The 18,868-nt window shown below is 35.7% G+C and overlaps 1 protein-coding gene across 1 annotated transcript in view; it reads left to right on the top strand.

Moving 5' to 3' along the window:
- The window catches only part of AGMO (alkylglycerol monooxygenase), a 192,637-nt gene extending 182,084 nt beyond the window's left edge, over nucleotides 1–10,553 (top strand). Inside the window, exon 13 of the mRNA XM_062567788.1 lies at nucleotides 10,253–10,553. Coding sequence (XP_062423772.1) covers nucleotides 10,253–10,333 — 81 coding nt within the window. The 3' untranslated portion in view covers nucleotides 10,334–10,553. The remainder of the gene's footprint in view (nucleotides 1–10,252) is intronic.
- The last annotated feature ends 8,315 nt before the right edge of the window (nucleotides 10,554–18,868 follow it).

The raw sequence follows: 18,868 nt of genomic DNA, 5'->3' as shown, positions 1-18,868 counted from the left end.
TATGACTACTCTGACAGGAAGCGATTTCAACTCTGTCCAGTGCTAGACACTGGAGGAAAAAAAGGAAAGTAGCAGCACATCCTGGTTTTCCTTCTCCTATTAACATGGCAGCCACACTGAGAATTAAATCTGTGAAGTCTTGCAGAAGATTGGTTATTGCAAAAAATGGTTGCTAAGTGATGCTCTGTGCATTAAACAATCTCATCTTTATTAATCACTTTTGGCAAAGTAGTGATCTTAATAGATATTAGTCATAGGTGAAGAATTCCTTTATTTCTATTGCAAATAAAAAAAAGCTGCTGGGTAGGTTAGGAGCCTGCACTAAAGAAAGACCAAGTACAGTTAAACCAGCCAGAGCCACATGATTATCTAGCAATTTGTATATCTTGAACAGCTTCCTTCAACAGCTAATTCCAATGGTGCACCACCCTTATAGCAAACAAACATTTTGCTGATATCCAATGAAAATCTCCTTAGGTAAAAAATATTTTTTTGGTCTTTATTACCTTCAGTACTGGTTTATCACCTTCTTATCTTTTTGTAATACTATTTTATATGCTGGAAGACTAATCTCATTGCTTCTTCTGAGTCATATCTTTTTCAAGGACACTCAACAGAATTGCTTCAGCACAATTGCTTCAAGCTTCAACTTTTCTAAACTTTTCATCATTCTTGTTGTCCCCCTCTGGGCTATCTTCAGTTTAATCTACGTTTTCTTAAAGACTTTGATCTTTGAGTAGACTGGAATAATTACTATATGTTACATGAAACACTTCTGTCAGTGTCTTCCACATTGACACTTGCATCTTTTTACATCAAAATTGTTATGGTTGGGTCATCTTAGTTAAAATTAGTTTTGTTCCTGCCATACTGAGGTTTTATTTAGACCATATCCCATAGTTTTACTAGTAGAGAGTCACATGGATTTTTCTGTGTCAAAATCCCTTCTATTCATTTTTTTCTCTTTTCAATAGACTAAATAAATAACAGAGTTGCCTCAGCTTGACACAATCAGTAGAAATATTAGTGACTTTGCTTGCTTGAATATAGTTGTGATTACCATTGAGAATGGCAACATTTACATAATGAAAAGATGGTGAGTTTTGGGAATGGGAGTTTCCCAGACAAAAATAGAAGAAACAAGACAGAACACAGGAAGACAGTGCGCTGAGAGCATGTTGCAAGCAGGCAAGAGAGAGAGACACCAACCGCCAGAAGCAGATCTGCTTTTCCATGTATAGTACTGGACACCGGACTGGACTGACCTCAGCACATTTTTGTCTTCCTTGGAACTTAAAAACAGTCACAGTTTACTGCTCTTGGCCTCAAAAGGCGTTTGGCCGGCAGGATGGGTGTGTTCTGTCTATCTTAAACTTGGACATGTATTTTCTGTGGCAAGATTTTTCCTTGAGGTATCAATGAATATTAATACATTTCCTTTGCTCAGAAGTTTTTTCTTTCTTTCTTTCTTTTTTTCTTTTTTTTTTTTTTTTAATGCTGAGAACAGTCTTCTATGTTCTCCATTTTTCAGTGAAAGGATTATTTTCTCCTTACAGCATATTGGCTTTAAGAGTATCTTCCTTTCAAATGACTCTTAGTTTTGATTGCCCTCAATCTTTCTTGAATGCTTTTCTGATGTTTGCTCTCTGGGCTGGAAATCCCTTCTGCTTGCCACTCAATTGCTTTCTCCCTATCTGCACATTCTATTCCTTTCTTTTGTGTTTGCCATTAGTCACAGTAGCCAGCTTCTTCCCATCATTTCTTTTAGACATCTGCAGCAAAATTTTCCTGACAGTGATCTAATGTCTGTGGGTTATAGTTAAATACTAGGATTTTTTTTTTCCACTTAACAGAAACACTCCAATTTTGGAGCTTGTAGCTAATCAACTTCTTCTCAAGAAGATATTTAATATACCAGTGAGCAGAGATCTTCCACTTTGCAGCCACCTTTGTCAAGCTATCCATCCTGACAGACAGCTCTTGGTTTTGTTCACTGTCCTGTCTCACATTTTATGTGGAAAGATTGGATACCGCCTTACCTAATGTTTTATTCTGCAATGATAGGATAAGATCATATTAAAGTGACGTAAAAAAGAAGGGATTCTGTTATTCCTGTAATTACTTGTTAGATAAATCTTACACTTCTAGGTAATATCCAGTACAAATTCTAAAATTTTATGTTAATCTGGCTTTCTTACGTGTTCAAGCTGCAATCATTATTACTAGAGACATAATTTTCCTGTATTTACATGCAAGGACACAGACATAAAGGACAGCGCCCCCTCCTCTCCCCCAGTGCAAGCTCCTTTAAGTGAATTTGTCCAATTTGTTAAGTAAAAATTTACTTCCTTACAGAAAGATTAAGCAGTATGGTACTTAAGCTTTTCTTAAATCTATGATTGTAAAAAACCAATACCTTTACTCTTAGCCTTGCAATATACATATCCAGTCCTTCTTATACAGGGTATTGCATTTAAAAGCATTCAATTCTTTAAGCCTAAGAGAACAATTTAAATTTGATTATATATAAGATCTCTGCAGTAAACTATTGATTAAACTAAAATGAGCTTCATATTTCTTCAATAAGGGAGGATAAACTGCTCTTTACATATAATTTAGATAATATCTTATAAAATGGTATAGCTCTGCAGATGCCTGTTTTACCCTCTAACTTGTATTTGAGTTATAGGTGATGCAGTGGAATGTATGTAATTGTGCTACAGCTGCTGACAGGCATAAAAGTAAATGAGATGTTTCGTCTCAATGGGTCTGTTTCCTGTTTGAATATTTAAGAAAATAAATGCAACAGCTTTAGTCAAACTGAGACAAGACTATCTCAAATATTTAATTTCTGCAATGAATAGCTATTAATAACTCTTTCAATCACACTTGGCCTTTTAGCCTGCAACATATTAAATGGGTATATTTACAGACTGACATATTTCTTAAGTTTTGTCTTAACTTCTATGAAAGCTTTGTTTTTAATTGCTGACTTAAAATATCATAGTTGACAAAATTCCTATAACTGTTGTGTCTTGTGTCTTGATTTTGAGTAAATAATCAAAACTGAAAAATTGCAGATTATTTCAAAACAAAAATCTGAAATTCAGAATTAAGGTCTTCTAAAACTGTTACTCTTTGAACTTGTTTTTCAGTACTGTATTATTAAAACTATAAAAAGCACTGGCTCGCTGCTTTTCATCCTGGCAGTGCACCCTTCTACCAGTCTTGTGTGGTGAATTTAAGATGGATTAGAACAGCAGAGGACATTAAAATGAGTGATTCTGCTGCCACTCATCTCTTGTTCACTAGGAAATAGGTGTAGGGTTGGACACTGAAATGCCAGCAGCTGGAGAGGGCTTCAGAGCGTGATCTGGAGTTCTCTCGGTGATAGCAGGGTGTTCAGAGACTCTAACAAATGTGTAGCTGTTGGTAGAAGTCACCAGAGAGTACATGGTTGATAACTGTCATGTTTTCAAAACCCAAGCTCTTAGAGTCATATGCCTGTATCAGAATATAATTTTTACTTTAAAGAAGAGTTTCTGGAAAACTTTAACTATTCTTTTTACGAAAGCTAATACAAACAGCCAAATATTGAGTTTTTTTTCAGATATAAGTGTTTAGCAGCTTTCTCATGATTTTTGAAAGTTTGATGTTAGGAATATTGTTCAGGCCACCAGCTGTTCTGATATGCACCTGTACCACAGTACTCTCAGGGTAAAGACTGGCAAATACAGTTAGAGCAAGTTGTGACTTTTGGTCTGTCTGCTCGAATTCATCTTTCAAAAAGATGAGTTTGAAATAGGAATGTGGTGATATGAATCTTTGGTGAATGGTGAAGATGGAAATCTGGAGAATAACACAATAAGCTAGGATTAACCTCTTTTTTTCTAGAAACTAAGACAATATCAAAAAATACTAAAGGTGAATCTAAAATAATACTATGCTATAAAGTATAAAAATGTATATCTAAAATATAACAAAATTGTATATTTGTTTTTTGTATATTTTATGAGATTTTTAAGCTAAAATGATGATTGACAGTTTAAAGTTGATGAAATTCTTAGAATGCATTTGGAAAACAGTGAAACATACACTTGGTACATACATTATTTTAAAATGTTCGTTAAACAGGTAAGACGACTTGTTTTGTTTAACAGGATACTGCTTTAGGAGACAACTTGAAAAGGCTAAAAGTTTGGGAGTGATTTAGGAATTTATGGATCAATTTCATTGACTTACTACAGGGATTAGCCTGAAATATTTCAATAAAATATTTTAAGATAACTTTCACACACGAACACTTTGCATTCTCTTCAGGATATGTTTGTGAGTATAATGTTGATACCAGCTCCAGCTTGGATTAGCTAGCTCAGTGCAAGGTGAAAATTTAATAATCATTAACATAACTTTGGAGTTCCTATTCACAACAAGACTGACAGCAAAGCTTCCTGGGTTCTTCTGGGTTTAGGGTTCTTTTGACTTTTCAAGAATGAGATAAAACCTTCTTAATCCTAATGCTTAGGTTATAGAAAGTTCTGTGACCAAGAGAGAAGGAATTTCATAAGAAACAGTCCAGGAGGAAACATGTATCCTAACACTCGTTAGGATTTCAGGGACACTGGGCTGATTTCTCCTGTGTGAAGGATGTGATGCAGAGATACCAAGCGAGATGCACCTAAGCCATCTTAGGTCCAGATATAACTGCAATAGCTATGCCTGTGTAAAAATCCCCATGTGTTTAGCTGAGGGATATGACTTACTAGCTTGGGTGCCAGGAATTTCAGTCAACCTGGCACTGTGCTGAGAGAGACTTAGCAGCTAGAAAGCTCAAGCATCTCTGCAGTGCACTTGATTTCATAGCGGGGATGTGCCCAGCTGTGAAAGCAGACAAGTAATCCATTTATTTTCTCCAAATCTTCCTTTGTCTTCCCTAGATAGACAACGTAAGCCTTTTCATGTGTGGGGGCTTTTGCAGCATGGTTTTATTTATGCATTATCTATCTTTAGAGTTTCAGGCCATATTTTAATAAAATAAAGAATATTTAGAACACATTTAACAAAATAGAGAAGGGATGTATGTATCACTTTCTGATTATTTTATCATTGTCTATTAAGAGTGATGTGTGAAACTAATGAAGTATATCATATCAAGAAACCAGTCCATGAGTGAACTGTCAGTATACTTCTCTGGGGTTTGAAGATTCTTGGCTCAGCTTAGATAGGTATGTGTACCAACAATCTATTAATACACACCTTGTTCTATGTATGGGACATGCTAAATCTGCTAGATATGCCTGCACCAATGGTCTGAACGTATGTGATGAACCCTGGTGGAGAATTTCCAGGCATCCTGCTACTTTTACAGAAATCTTGGACAAGTATCAGGAAGGCATTACTACTATAGTTGTCCCTATTCCCTTCTATCCACAGTTCCCAATAAAAGACCATCTTCACATTTCCTTTTCTATATACTTCCAGGAATATTTCTATATTCTTCCAAGTATGCAGAAGGCATCACACAGGGAAGGAATTTTCTTGTTGGCTGGTTTCTGTTCCATGTACTGTTATTGCAACGTTTTTGCCAGTGCAGCGTTCTGGATCTGTGTACTCTGCAAGATTTCTCTGTTAGCTTCAGACTGCCCACTTGAAAACATTGCACTCAGAATGAAGATGGATGTGTGTTACCTACATCCTACCATACTGCAGTAGTGGACCTCTTTCCCTACTTCTGAGAGAGACATCTTTTCTCTCTCCTCTGGGTAGTTCAGCATCTTAAGCAGTCCTGTACAGAGAGGTGGAAAAACACTGATTGCATTAGGGAAAACTTCACAGTTTAAGTATTTGTGAAATCTGGAGTGGCTTCTTCAAGTATTTTGTTATCAGCATTAGTATTTGTTATTAACTGTTCTATCAGTCAATGTTTCCCATCTTTACTAAAAAAGGAACAGTGATATTACCCAGACCAATTTTCTCAGAAAAAGTCTAAAAATTACTCTGTCGTTAGTATTGATAGTATAAAATGATAGATTAGAGCAATTTTGTTTAACTTACAGTTTCAGTTAAACAATTTTCAGCAGAAGATTGAGTAGACCCGTTGTTTACCACATTTTCCAATGCCAGGCCAGTTTTGTGATGTGAATAGTCAATCTAATTACATATGTGGAAGTGCTCATTTTCCCAAAAACCTTTCCAGAGACAGGAGGCATTAAACATGCCCATGCATATTCTGGCATGGCCAGATTTATAGCAATTTGTTGCACACGCACAGGCTGCCTCTGCAGCATCAGTTATGTGAGCAGAATATGAGAACTTTCAGAGAATCATAAAATAATTTAGGTTGGGGATCAGAGGTATCTGGCTCAAGATCCTCTGCTTAAAGCAGTACCGAATACCTTTGGACATTTGTCTAAATTTCTAGACCAATATCTAAAGTCACTTGATTCCATCCAGATAAAATCTCCCAAGAGTAGAATGGACACCATGTCTTTCTTAAATACACAAAAGCCTCAGAAAAGACAAAAGGGCAGAAAACAACATTAGTGGTCAAGAACAACAAAACTAATCACAGAAGTGGGTGCCTGTATTTAGCTAATGATTTTAAAGCAGTTACAGCCTAATAAACTTAAATTACTCCACTGGGCATTTCCTAAGAAGAGCAGATAGTCCTGCAGTTATTTAGTTAGCTGAGCTACATTTATTCGTGTGAATGATTTTCTTTACATTTCTTTAGGCTTATTCAGAGAGAGAGAGAGAAAGTAAAACACTTTATGAAAAGAGAAAAACTGTATGAAAAGGAGTAATGTAAATATTTGAAAGAGTACTGTCCTCTTCCAGCAGTCTAAAGGACAGACACATAATTAATCCGTAGTTAGTTGAACAGATAGAGGTAACAAGTGCTTATATTAAAGTGGCAAAAAGTTTGAATTATAAGTCTGTCTTTGCTGGATATATGATTGTGAGAAATGCTGCTTTTAGACTTAACTGATCCATATATGTCCACTGTTGACAGTAACTTCTGATTTGAAAATGAAAGTGGAATTATTGTTTGTTGTGGAATAGTGTCTGTGGGGAAACTTTTTCCACTATAAGAACAGAAGAAAAAGTATACTATTTAATTCTTTTTCTTTTTCTTTTTTTTTAATTCATACAACACTGGCTGAATTAGGAAATTGATATATGAATATTTTTATCAAGGGGCAAATATCAGTGGATTTGGACAGTATGAGAAGGAATGAATTTCTGTGAGAATAATTTAGAAGCTGCCGAGGGAAAAAATGCTCTTAGGGTGCCAGAGGGTTCAAAAAAATGCAATGTATCTGCACATAGGGTTGAGGAAATGTGTTTCCCAAAGGCATTAAAAAATGCTGGTCAGATATAGTTCAGGTCACCTGGTAGAAAGCTCTTTTACTCTGTCCTGCTGCCCACACTATCAAAAGTCTGGCATGCTCAGCTTTCCATTAGTGACATCCCCTGATTACACCATTTGTTCAAATGAGTCAAGCCTTGTAACTCCAAAATACATAGCAGCAATCACGAAGACTTGAACTCCAACCTACACAGCAGTTTCTACTCGGTGGCCCTGTACAGCTGGCTTTGCTTGCTATAGGTCAGCCTTAGAGCAGTGGAGCAGGCCAGAATTGCTGTCATGCAAGGGAGGATGTGGCCCCTTAATATTGTTCCCTGATGGTCTTTTTTTTTTCCCCCTCAACCTTGCAGCATTATTATTTCATGAATATATTACTTTCCATTGAGTACTGGCAGTCCTGACATTGATAGGCAGCAAATCAATACTTTTATAGAATCATGAAGCCAAACAAGTTCTGCAGATCCACAATGTGCAGTATGTGGTTTTTCATTCTAGATATAATAACTGTAATTTGCAGTACGCCCCCACAAGCATTGATTGCATGCTTTAAGAAATTTACAATAAAGAATTTAATTAAGAAAGAAGAAACTGCACCACTACATTTGAAAAAGAAAAATTCACCTGAGATGTTTTTTTCATTTTCACTCTATTATAGCAATAACCATCTTTAGCTGAGGACATTTCCTGGGGCTTAATGGCCCATGGCTGTGCTTCTTCAGGTGATCATCATCTTCCAGCAATCATTAATCCCCTACAAATGCCCTACATCTCAGTCATTTAATGTGCTTAAACGTGCTTCTCCTGAAAATGAAATACTTCTATATTTAATGGATCTTCCAGGAATAGGAGTGATCTTTCTAAGGTGAGGAATAAAAAGAGTTTAGTAGCTTGTCAGAGAAGTACTAATTGTGACAAGTGGAAGAATCTGTATCTAGATTAGAGCTTTTTTTTTGTATATGTCATCATTTTATGTGTGTCACAATTCACGCACAACCCACTCATATCACAGCCAAATCTGAAATGCAACTAGTTACTTCGAGATAATTTTCTTCTTAGCATAGACATAAAGCATCTCACAAAACATGGAGAGCGTGTGCCTGCAGAACTCCAAGAGATAAGAAAGTCTTTCTATTCTATGGTTTAAAACAGAGCTACACAGTGGTTCACTCACTTTACGAGGTGTTTGTGATAATGTAAGAAATCTTTCATAGCTAAAGGTTTGCAATTCTTATAAACAGGTTATTTGGTGAGAATTTTATGGTTGTTTCTTGCAAATGAGACCACAATTACAGCACCAACAGTGTCATCAAAAATAAGGCTAGTGTTTTAAACACTGGACAACTTAACTTTACAAGTGAAGTTAAAGTTTTTATTGACAATATTTGAAGGCAATTGTCCTGGGTAAAAGCTGAAATGGGATCTGATTTGATTGGAATTCTGCTTACTTTCTTTTTTTTCTTTTTTTTTTTTTTTTTGTATGTGTGTTTTTTAACTGTTACTGTTATTATTGTTTTACATAGTCTTTTGTGTTACAACTGTGCTTTCCTTCCATGTCATGCTCCTTAATATATACTATACAGTGTACGTAAAGCCTGTCCTTGTCCCAGACAGGCTCTAATGCAGAGAGGTATCAGGCCTGATCTCATCACATTGCCTTCAATGAGTGGAGAATTAGTATTTTTTAGGTATTAATCGTCATTTATTATTTATGTTGGATATTCAGATCTAAAGTAATTTGATGAGTGACTGTGTAAATGAGGATAGAAGTGGATTTTTGAGACATGCATTGTTAAATGTTGAGTGCTAAATGATGTAAATGTTAAAATTAGAGCGCTCTCAGTCAAAACTTTTGATTGTAGATTAACCTGAAAAAAAGGAGAACTATTATACTTTGACCCACGGACTCCTTTTCAATTTTCCCTGCCACTTCAAACAAAAAATCACTTGAACAAAATGCCTTTTAGGAAAATTGGAATGTTTTGGTTAATTCATAGTAAAAATGCTTGCTTACTTCAGTAACCCATAACAGCTGTAATATTTTTGCATTTTCCTAAATGAAAACTTTATTCCAAATGCAAAAGACAAAGATTTCCTTTAGCAATTTTTTAAAATAAAACATTTCATATGATTGCACATGCACACACCAAAGTACATACACACTTCTTGTACTATTCTCTTTGCTTTAGATCTCACCCTTCAAATATTCCTAGTCATCTCAAAGCAAAATTTTCAGCAAATAAGCTAATGAAAAAAATTGTGAGTAGATCTCTTGCCAAAATCCATTGACCAAAAGAGAGCCAAGACCAAGATAAAGAATGTTACATCCTTAAGTTTTTTCAGATCTCGTTTATATCTCAGCGTAACTAGCAGGCCGTGAAATAAGCACTGATCTATTGTACTACAGCCAGAACACTTCATTTGCCAAAGCTTGTATTTAAGGATACTTAGAACATTTATGCACTACCATGCAATTTACAATGTCAGCGTTCTTCAGCCCATTTGCAAAAAATAGGTAAAGTTTTTGCATCCAACCTTCTATCACAGCTGGTGTTATAATTGACCTGTCTTCTTATATCATGATGAGTGCTCCAAATCTGAACTCTATTACAAAGCAGGGAAGGTCATGTAGACTTTACGTTGGAATTAATTCCAACAATTAATTAATACCAAGAAGGTATGTAGTGAAGAACAATACAAAATACAAATTCCTAAAGTGAATTTATCATTATGCTTAGGTTTTTTGCATAATTTTTCCCCATAAGAGTTCTGTTTTTTCATCTATTGATTATATTTACAATATACTTATTATATTTACAATATTTTTACTACTGGTGGTTTTTAAAGTCTTACATAATACTTCTCTTTTTAAATTTTGTATTGTAGGTTTTGTTCTCCCTCTGCGTTGCGTTCTGGGTAGTACAAACTATGAAGCGGAGCACTTCGTGCGCAGACAAACGTGACTGAAAGAGCAGATCTAATATCACTTTAATTATGGAAAGAGCACTTTGGAATATTCTTCAAAGTTCCTTGGAATTAATCAACTATGCCTCTAACCAAATTGCAATTGTAATTGAGGGGTTTGTGATTTCGTATGAAGGTTTGAGAGATTCATTAGGATAGGCATCTGTTTTTATTTGATTTTAAAAAAATATTTTAAAAATATTTAATTGCCCGTCAATTTATATAAAAGGTTCTTGTAATTCTTTTTGCCCATGCTTTCACAACCTTTTTTTTTACATTCAAGTCATCACAAAAACTTATAAATCATATAAAGTGATAGCATTTTACAGTCATTTTATTAATATTTAACCATATGTGAAAAGTATTCTTCGTGATAGAAATAATTAAAATCATATTTGTTGCAACCTGATATAAAGCCCTATCTAGATTAAATGTAAAAATATGTAAATGTCAATTTTTCCGTAATGATTGAATTACACTAGAATTTCAGTGTCAGACCCAATTGTTCATAATATACAGCCACAGAAGGATGAATAGCCAAGGCAACAAAATGATTAGAAACAGCATGATAAAATAACTCGAACTAGTATGAGTTGAAGTATCTTCAGTAACGGGCTGATATATGTGTTGTATAATGCAGGCCTGCAGTTGAGATTGAATTATTTCAGGGGTATACCTGCTGTCGCCAGCTTCAGATACTGATCACGCCAGCACTCACACACATGAGCATCCCATTCACTAATGTTACTCACGTGACAAAATATTTGCAAGACTGAGCCTTTAATTTCTAGTAATTTCCTGTCGAGTTGATCTCAGGGGAGATGCACATCTTGTCTTTCAGGAGCTGTTGGAAAGATGGTTTCTATTGAGATAGGAAAATTAAATACAAATGGTGAAGGAAGTCTCCAAACAGCAGGGTTGGCAAAAATACTGGAGCTAGGTTGTTTTTCTTTCCTCACACTCTTCCAACTTTTATTTGGCTCCAAGATTTTTAAAAAGTGCTTAAAGTCAAGTAGCTAAAATATGTAGGCTGTCTTGCCTGCTTCAAACTAGTAATAATACCTGGATTAAAATATAAGGTTTGGGGGTTTTTCCATTCCATTTTCCTTTAAGATATTAATGACCTGCTAACTGAGATTTTGGATGTAGATAGCCTACTTTTAATTAAGCTGTATTCTCAGTCTTTGGTGGTAACAGGTGCCAGTATCTACATAATTGATTTTTTCCAATAAATTATCAGAAAGAACATGTTGTTATATAAATAAAATCAATTCAGTGTCTAGCAATAGTATTAGCCTAATTTTTTAGAGATTCTTTCTTCAAATTCCAAGTTTTAATACTCCTCTTGTGGATCAAATGGCTTGTGCATATCACTTTTGATTATGCTGAAAGAACTAAATACTTAACTGGGAAATCAGGATTTAGTTTGATTATAGGTATACTTGAGACACAAAGTACTGATCACAAGTTCTTCAATGGAAGGTATATTTAAATAAAGGAAGATGAAAACAAAAGCCCATGAAAATGTTATAAGAAAAAAGTATTTATAAATATTTGTTTAGAGTTTTAGTTCAGTCATTTACTCATAACATCTTCAAATGTATTTTTAAGAAATGAATAAATACAGGTATATGTCTCTGGCTCCTGAAGTGGAAATACCATCTAGGAACTAAAACACAGCTGTGGAATCTCTGTTATACTCTCAGTTCAGACCAAGGTTTATTTCTGTGCTTGAATTTCCTCATCTGCAGAATGGAAGCGATAGCAGTATTGATGATGAGTCACACAATAATCAAAGTATTAACAGTTTTATCTTATAAAGCTGTTACTGTATATTTAATATAATAATTGAATCTGACTGCATGAGTAGGACACAATCTACATACTTTTTAGGTGACTTGACTGATTAGTGCAACTGTACTTTCTAAATTTGTAATAGGGGCAGCAACCTACAGGAATGTTATGAGGCCATTTAATATCATGACTGAATATTGTAATGAATAATCATATAGAAAGGCAATTTTCTTATCGAAAGAAATCCTTCAAAGAGTGATGAACAGAATAATTTAATGCATTAGTGTTTTCTAGCTTTCAGTTGATCTGCTGAAGTAAAACCCTATATATCTTTGTGCTACTTGCTGCGATAGACCCTCAGCTCTCTGTGTTGTCAAATGTATTGCACAAAATCTTCATTAAAATCTGCTATCTTGGAAGAACTTTAATTAAAATCCATACGCACTTATGATCCATTAAATTAATTTTAATATTATCCTAATGAATGTCATTTATTTGCAAGAAGTAATGAAAAGAATGTGATTTCGAATTTAAGTGTAAATTAAGATATAAATATTTTACATAAATCACTAGTTCCTATAGGGATTAGAAAGATTCTATCAGTTGCTTACAAATAAACTAAAAAACAGAAAGGCTAGTGACAAATGTAAAAGGCACAGTAATTTAACTAAGATATTATTCCAGAGAAAATAGTTGTACTCATATGAGGCCAATTCTACTAAATGAGATATGAAAACATAGACACAGGCAAAGAATACAATCTGGAAATATCCCTGCTGCAGCCTACTCTGTCAGAGTGCCTGAAAACATGATAGAAACCTTGCTGGCCTACCTTTAAACGGTCTCATTTCTCAGCTTCATTGAAATCCAGAAATGAAACATTCTTCAGTCTCAAGTCTGTGGGGGCTCTGCTGCTAGAAACATCTAACGTGCTCTGACAAGACTGAGTCCCTTGTGAAGTGTTCTTGCGATCACATCTTCTCAAAGGTGACTCTAGAAGGCACCCCTGTTGTTAAAGCAGAAGGCCCCAAATTCCCTCTTTTTCTGAGACTGTTGAACTCAGATTTCCTACTTATGAAGGACTGTAGCTGTCCTGTACGTGTTGTTCTAAAGCAAGGTGTAGGAGAGGAGTGTTCCCCGTTTTTCACACTGAGGACAAAGAGTTTGAGAGAATGACTCTTCTGGATGATGTCTTGACCAGTCACACTGAAGTGGTCCTACATCCACCAGGTCTGGTCCCAGGCTGCCATATTTTACAGTAACAGCCATCGGATATATATCACAAATCCTTTAGCATTTCGATTTTTGGTGCCTAAGGCTGTACTGGTTATAGTTTATACCGTCCTTATAGCCCACTACATAGGATGAAACAATCATGGCAAAGGTCTCTGGTTGTGAATAATGAAGAGACTCTGGAGGCTAGATGGCCAATGAATTGATTTATATATATTTAATGTATTGTAGATAGTTGACCAAATGAATTAAATGCTAACATCAAACATTGCTTATTGGTAGGTTATATTTGTGACATTTTGGTAATCCATCCTCCTCCTCTCACTTTTTTAATATTCCATTGCTTATCTTCTTGGTGTTTGCACATGTTGTGTGTTTTCAATTGTATGGGATCAAGTGAAATCAGGTGAATTATGTGAGGGCATTAGTGAACAAAATATTATTTCATAGCTAATCAATTTTGTGCAAGTAACTGTTTTTCTTTAGAGAAACACCTCTTCATGTCTCCAGGAAAAGAAATATTCTGCAGGCTAAACCCCTAGCCTCATATGTTCAAGTAAGAAACCTTATAAATCACTTCTGTAGTATTTGCAGTATTGCTTAAGACTTCCTTTTGGTTTTGTTCATCATTAAACTCCCCAGTGACAAACTTTGGGGAAAAATGCAGATGAACAGAACTTTTTTTTCAGCAAGTGTTAAAAAAGTGACTTCCCATACTCATTCCAGCTGTTGTAGTGTCACATCTCCATGCATGGCCTTTCCTCGACTATGTACACAACAATATCAAGTTACTGAAAATCCAGAAGTTGAACCCTGCATTCACTTGAGAGCTGACCCTGCACCATGCAAGTCACTGACAGTCTTGCTGTTGACTTCATGGGATCAGGGCAGAGCATTCCATGTGCAGAAACCAAGAATCATGCGAAGTGGTACTGCAACTCTCACTTTGGTCTAGTGTATTAATTAAAAGTAGAACAGTTGCATATTTAATTGTTCCTGTAAGCTGAAAACATGGTGTTCTTTGTTCTATATTGAACTCAAAGTCCTTTGAAGGCTAACCAATGACAAAGAAAGCTAAAGCTGTAGGCTATGCATACCAGACACTGAGGTGAAGGGTCCTTTCTTTTCTCTTTCCTGTTTCCAGTTTTCTCTCAAGTCTGTGAGATTATGGACATTGTTAGCTAGATCCCATCCCAAAGATAGCAGTTGATTGCATGACATATTTGAAAGTGTCCTCTTTACAGACAAGCAAATTCCTATAAGTCTTAAGGGTTTTATTTTATGTGATCAGACCCAAGTGAACAGCACTGAAAGGTAAGACTTTTTTTGACTTTTCTTCTTCTTTGCTCTTTAGCTTGTGATACAAAGATAGCTGAGGCACAGTGGTGGAATTCATCAAGGACAGAAATGACCCTTATACAATGCTAAAAGCATTATCACATCCTGTAATAGTATTTGTTGCCCATAGCTGACGTTTTTCTTAGAACTGTGGCTCCTGGAATCCCGTGATTACTGCTTTTTAATTTTCTTTTTTTGTATTTCTTTGCTTTAATTAAAAAAAAATACTTCTAATCATTGAAAACATGAACCATAGAATGTTCAAAATCTAAGAGGCAAATAATAAGATTTTAATAGGCGCTATTTTAAAATATTTTGCCTTTTAAACCATCTTAATGATTACATGAGGATTTACTCCTGATTTTAAACACTTTGGTTTGCTAATACTGCATGAAAAAATATTGCTGGTCTCTCCTTTGTCAGTAAATGCTCCTGCTCAAGGATGGGAATATATAATGGCCAAGAGGGAGAGCTTTGCTCAGTTTTCTGATTGCTTGCTGGTGTTTGGCCTGTTTAGATTGGGATTAATACAAACTGGGCCACAGAACGGGCACTCTGAGGGCCCCCTACCCTAAGTAAACCTCAGCACAGGAAGGAATCTAAGCCATAGCATGTTGTGCTACCTGTCACTCCCAGCATTTCTGTTCAAAGCAAACAAGAGAAGTACTGTGGACTTCAGTATTTTGTGTTTTTTTCAGAGGAAACAAGTGTAAAAAAATTAAGTCTGAAACTCAGATACAAATCACAAGGTAAAGCAAAAATAAGATATCCCAAATACAGGAGCAGCACTTCCATATTAATACAAGGGTCAATGGGAAACTTGGCTCAGTCCTTTGTCCTTTTTGCCCCACCTATGGAAAACAGCAGAAAAATGTGGAAAAATTGAGTAAATATGGACTGCTGAGTGTCCTCGTGTTTATGGTTTGGCAAAGAAAAGTGATACAAAATGAATCTTCTTCCCCCAACCCCTTGCTATATTTTTTAATGCTTCCTCCTTTAGTCCTCATTTTCTTCCCATTTTTCTGTCTGTCTGTCTCTCCTTCTCCCGTGCTTATTTATCTCTGTAAAACATCCTCTCCTGCTTGCTTTAGTTTTTTTGTGTGGAAGCACATAAGGGCACATTGCATACTCACAAAAAAATTATATTTTTACCTCCCAGTTATTGTACCATCCCAACCGTAGTAATCTAAAATAATCTAAAACTTTCTATATTATTCCTATCAATCAACATTATGCACTTCTAGTATTCCAAATACACATTATAGTGCTTGTACATTGCTAATGTTACATTATTTATTTCCTACATCTGCCTGGCTTTCTCTAATGATTCATTTTCTATTTCCATTCCAGTAAAATTGCACTGTCCTTTTACTAGTTTCTACTCCCTTTCCCATTTCTTCTGTATTAATTACTTTTAGTTACTTTTTGTCCCTTTCAGAACGCTGCTTTAGCTGTCACTACCTGTCTCTGCCTCAGGATATTCTATTGCAATTTTACATGCTATTCTCTAACTTGGTGATTTTAGTGCAACCGAGACAGGCAGCCAAGTAGCAGTTACGTTTGATTAAAAAAAGATTAGAAGAAAAAAGAAAATCATGGAACATTTCAAATACTATGGAATTTGTGATGCTACTGCCACTTAGCTTTTTCCATAAACCTTGAATGCAAGTACTTTATCAGCACATAAATTACAATAATAGAAATATTTGCCAGGAAAGAAAAATATTTTATGAAGACAGTTAAAACTACAATTTTTAGATCCAAGAATAGCCTGTTAAGTGACTGCATGTGATCATGTCTTTTGCTGGTGTCTGTCTGTGTTGAGGTCATGAGCCTGTTATTGGGAGATATTGGCATTACTCCTTGCCTCAAGTAGTAGCTTTTGTGATTTCAGTTCTAATAGCTCTTTACCTTCTCCCCACTCATGATTCATGATGGACTCATTACCTTTAATCATTTTGAAAGAGCTGATTTTATTTTTGCTCTTCTTTTACTCACTGGGCAAGAAAATGCTATGAGGGGGATTAAGGTGATATACACTGCAGCACTGAAAGTATTTACCAGTGTGCTGATTTCTGGAAAACCTCAAATCTTCATGTAGTTCTCCATCACCACAAATTGGGTTTCACAGTGAAGTCTAACAAAAGAAATGCCAGATGATCAAGAATCAGTGGGAGAAAGGTAAGTGACATTTCTGAGGTTCTGACAGCAACATTAGCCATTAGAGGTCAGATTGCAATTTTTTTATTATTATTATGACCTATTTTCCCTGAAATATAAGTAGTAAGAGAGGAGTAATGTACTCATCTTTTCATGGCCAATTAGATAGGTACTTGAAGATTTTTTTTCTTTGCAGCAATATTCCTATTATTCATAGGAAAATCTAAGAATGCCCTCATACCTCTGATATTTCTAACATAGATGCCACTATACTATTTAGGCAGCAAAGATCATTTGGGAAGTACAGAATCATTGCTGGAACAGATTTAACCTAATGTCCTTCCTTCACAAGGTGAAGTTTAGCCTTCAGATGGCCAGCCCAAAACTGGAGGACCACACTTTCCACTAGCGCTTTGTCTAATGGTTTCACTATTTAAAAGATTTCATGCAGTCTCCTTCCTCAGGATCAAAGCTACCCGAAGAACAAGAACATGATGCTCAGCTATCTTGCTGGGAGGATGTTTCAGTCTTTTCTATCCTTTCTGCCCTTGAGCATTCATATGGGAGAACTTATAATAAGGCTGTATTATGTGCATAAATGTTTTTATGAATGAAGAGCAGTGAACAACAGGTTGTGCTCCAGAAGCAGAGTTATTGCTCAATACTCATTTTTTTTGAAGTTTTCTCCTTGCAAGAAATCCCTGTGGCAGCATTCAATTTTAGCTAGCACAGTCTTGGGTGTTGAAAGACCATGTAAACTTGCTATGCACTGCTGATGGCTTTCTCTTTGTAGCTTTTCGTAGAAACTTATAATATTTTCTCTGAGGAATCACAAGCTGTTAAGAAGTTACATGAAAAATAAGTCACCTCTGAGTGTGGGTGGGAGATGTTTGATCATTGAACGAGATGGGTGTTATATCCTATGAAGTAGCCGAAGCAAGCTGATGTGCTCAAGCGCCGTTACCCCAGAGTTTCCAGGTGGTGAAGTGGATTTGAGCTTCGGCAAGCTTGTTGCAGGGTGAGGGAGAAGCAGAGATTGCCACAGGCCCTGGCAGGGCAGGGTGAGGAGGACACACCATAGGAAGGCAGCAGGAGGTTGGCAGTTTCAAGCCTATCGGGCACAGAAGTAAATACCACAAACTCCCTCTTATTGCCACTCAAAAACAGAAGTTAAAAAGAACATGTAATACAGAAAAGAGGGGCTCCAAAAAGGCCAAGCATTGCATATCCCATAGCTCTTTTTTCATTAGCATCAGGTTATCTCAGCCTGCTTTTCAAATTGCAGTCGGGGGAATTATGTCTGAACAGATTACCCATGTGGTTTCTATATTATTATTATTATTATTATTTATTATTATTATTCCTTTGGATTTCTCCTGCTCAGCAGGTTCTCCACAACACTCTATTTTGCCTAACTGTAAAGCATGTGGGTCTTCTCATGCACATCAGGGATTTTTCTGCCTATACTTTCATGAGTAAGACGAAATGTTAAGTTGATAGGTTTGAGGAGGGGTTTAACATGTGCTTGCAATGCATGTCTTTATGAGCCTGTCAGATTATTTTGTACTAACATGAAAGATAATGAAAACAGGTTAAAAGTAGCACTGACATTTGCAGCAGGTATAAATGATGAGCGCTAAAGTGCATTATTAGTACATTTCTCAGTGTAATTCTATCTTTTTTCAGGATGGATGTACAGAGTTGTATACAATGCTTAGGGATCATTGAGAGAAGTACTTCTGGCTGGTAGATGAAGAGGTACAATATTTTTTAAAATATATTTCTTTTGATTTTTCACAAGGAACAAATGTTCAGAGAATACTTCCTCTAGATGTTATTTCACAAGTAATACATATATAGTTACAGGAAACATAGAGTAGCAACTATGAAAGTTAACTTTCATCAGTACACTGATATAACTGTCCGATTTGTCTTGCAGTCTAAATATACTGGAAAACAGCAGTAATAGCCAGTATAACTGTTAATAGGAGTTAGCAAATATTGACCCTTGCA

Source organism: Rhea pennata, chromosome 2 (genome assembly GCF_028389875.1).
Source record: "Rhea pennata isolate bPtePen1 chromosome 2, bPtePen1.pri, whole genome shotgun sequence".
Classification (NCBI taxonomy): Eukaryota; Metazoa; Chordata; class Aves; order Rheiformes; family Rheidae; genus Rhea; species Rhea pennata.
This window is presented reverse-complemented; position numbering and strand designations above follow the sequence as displayed.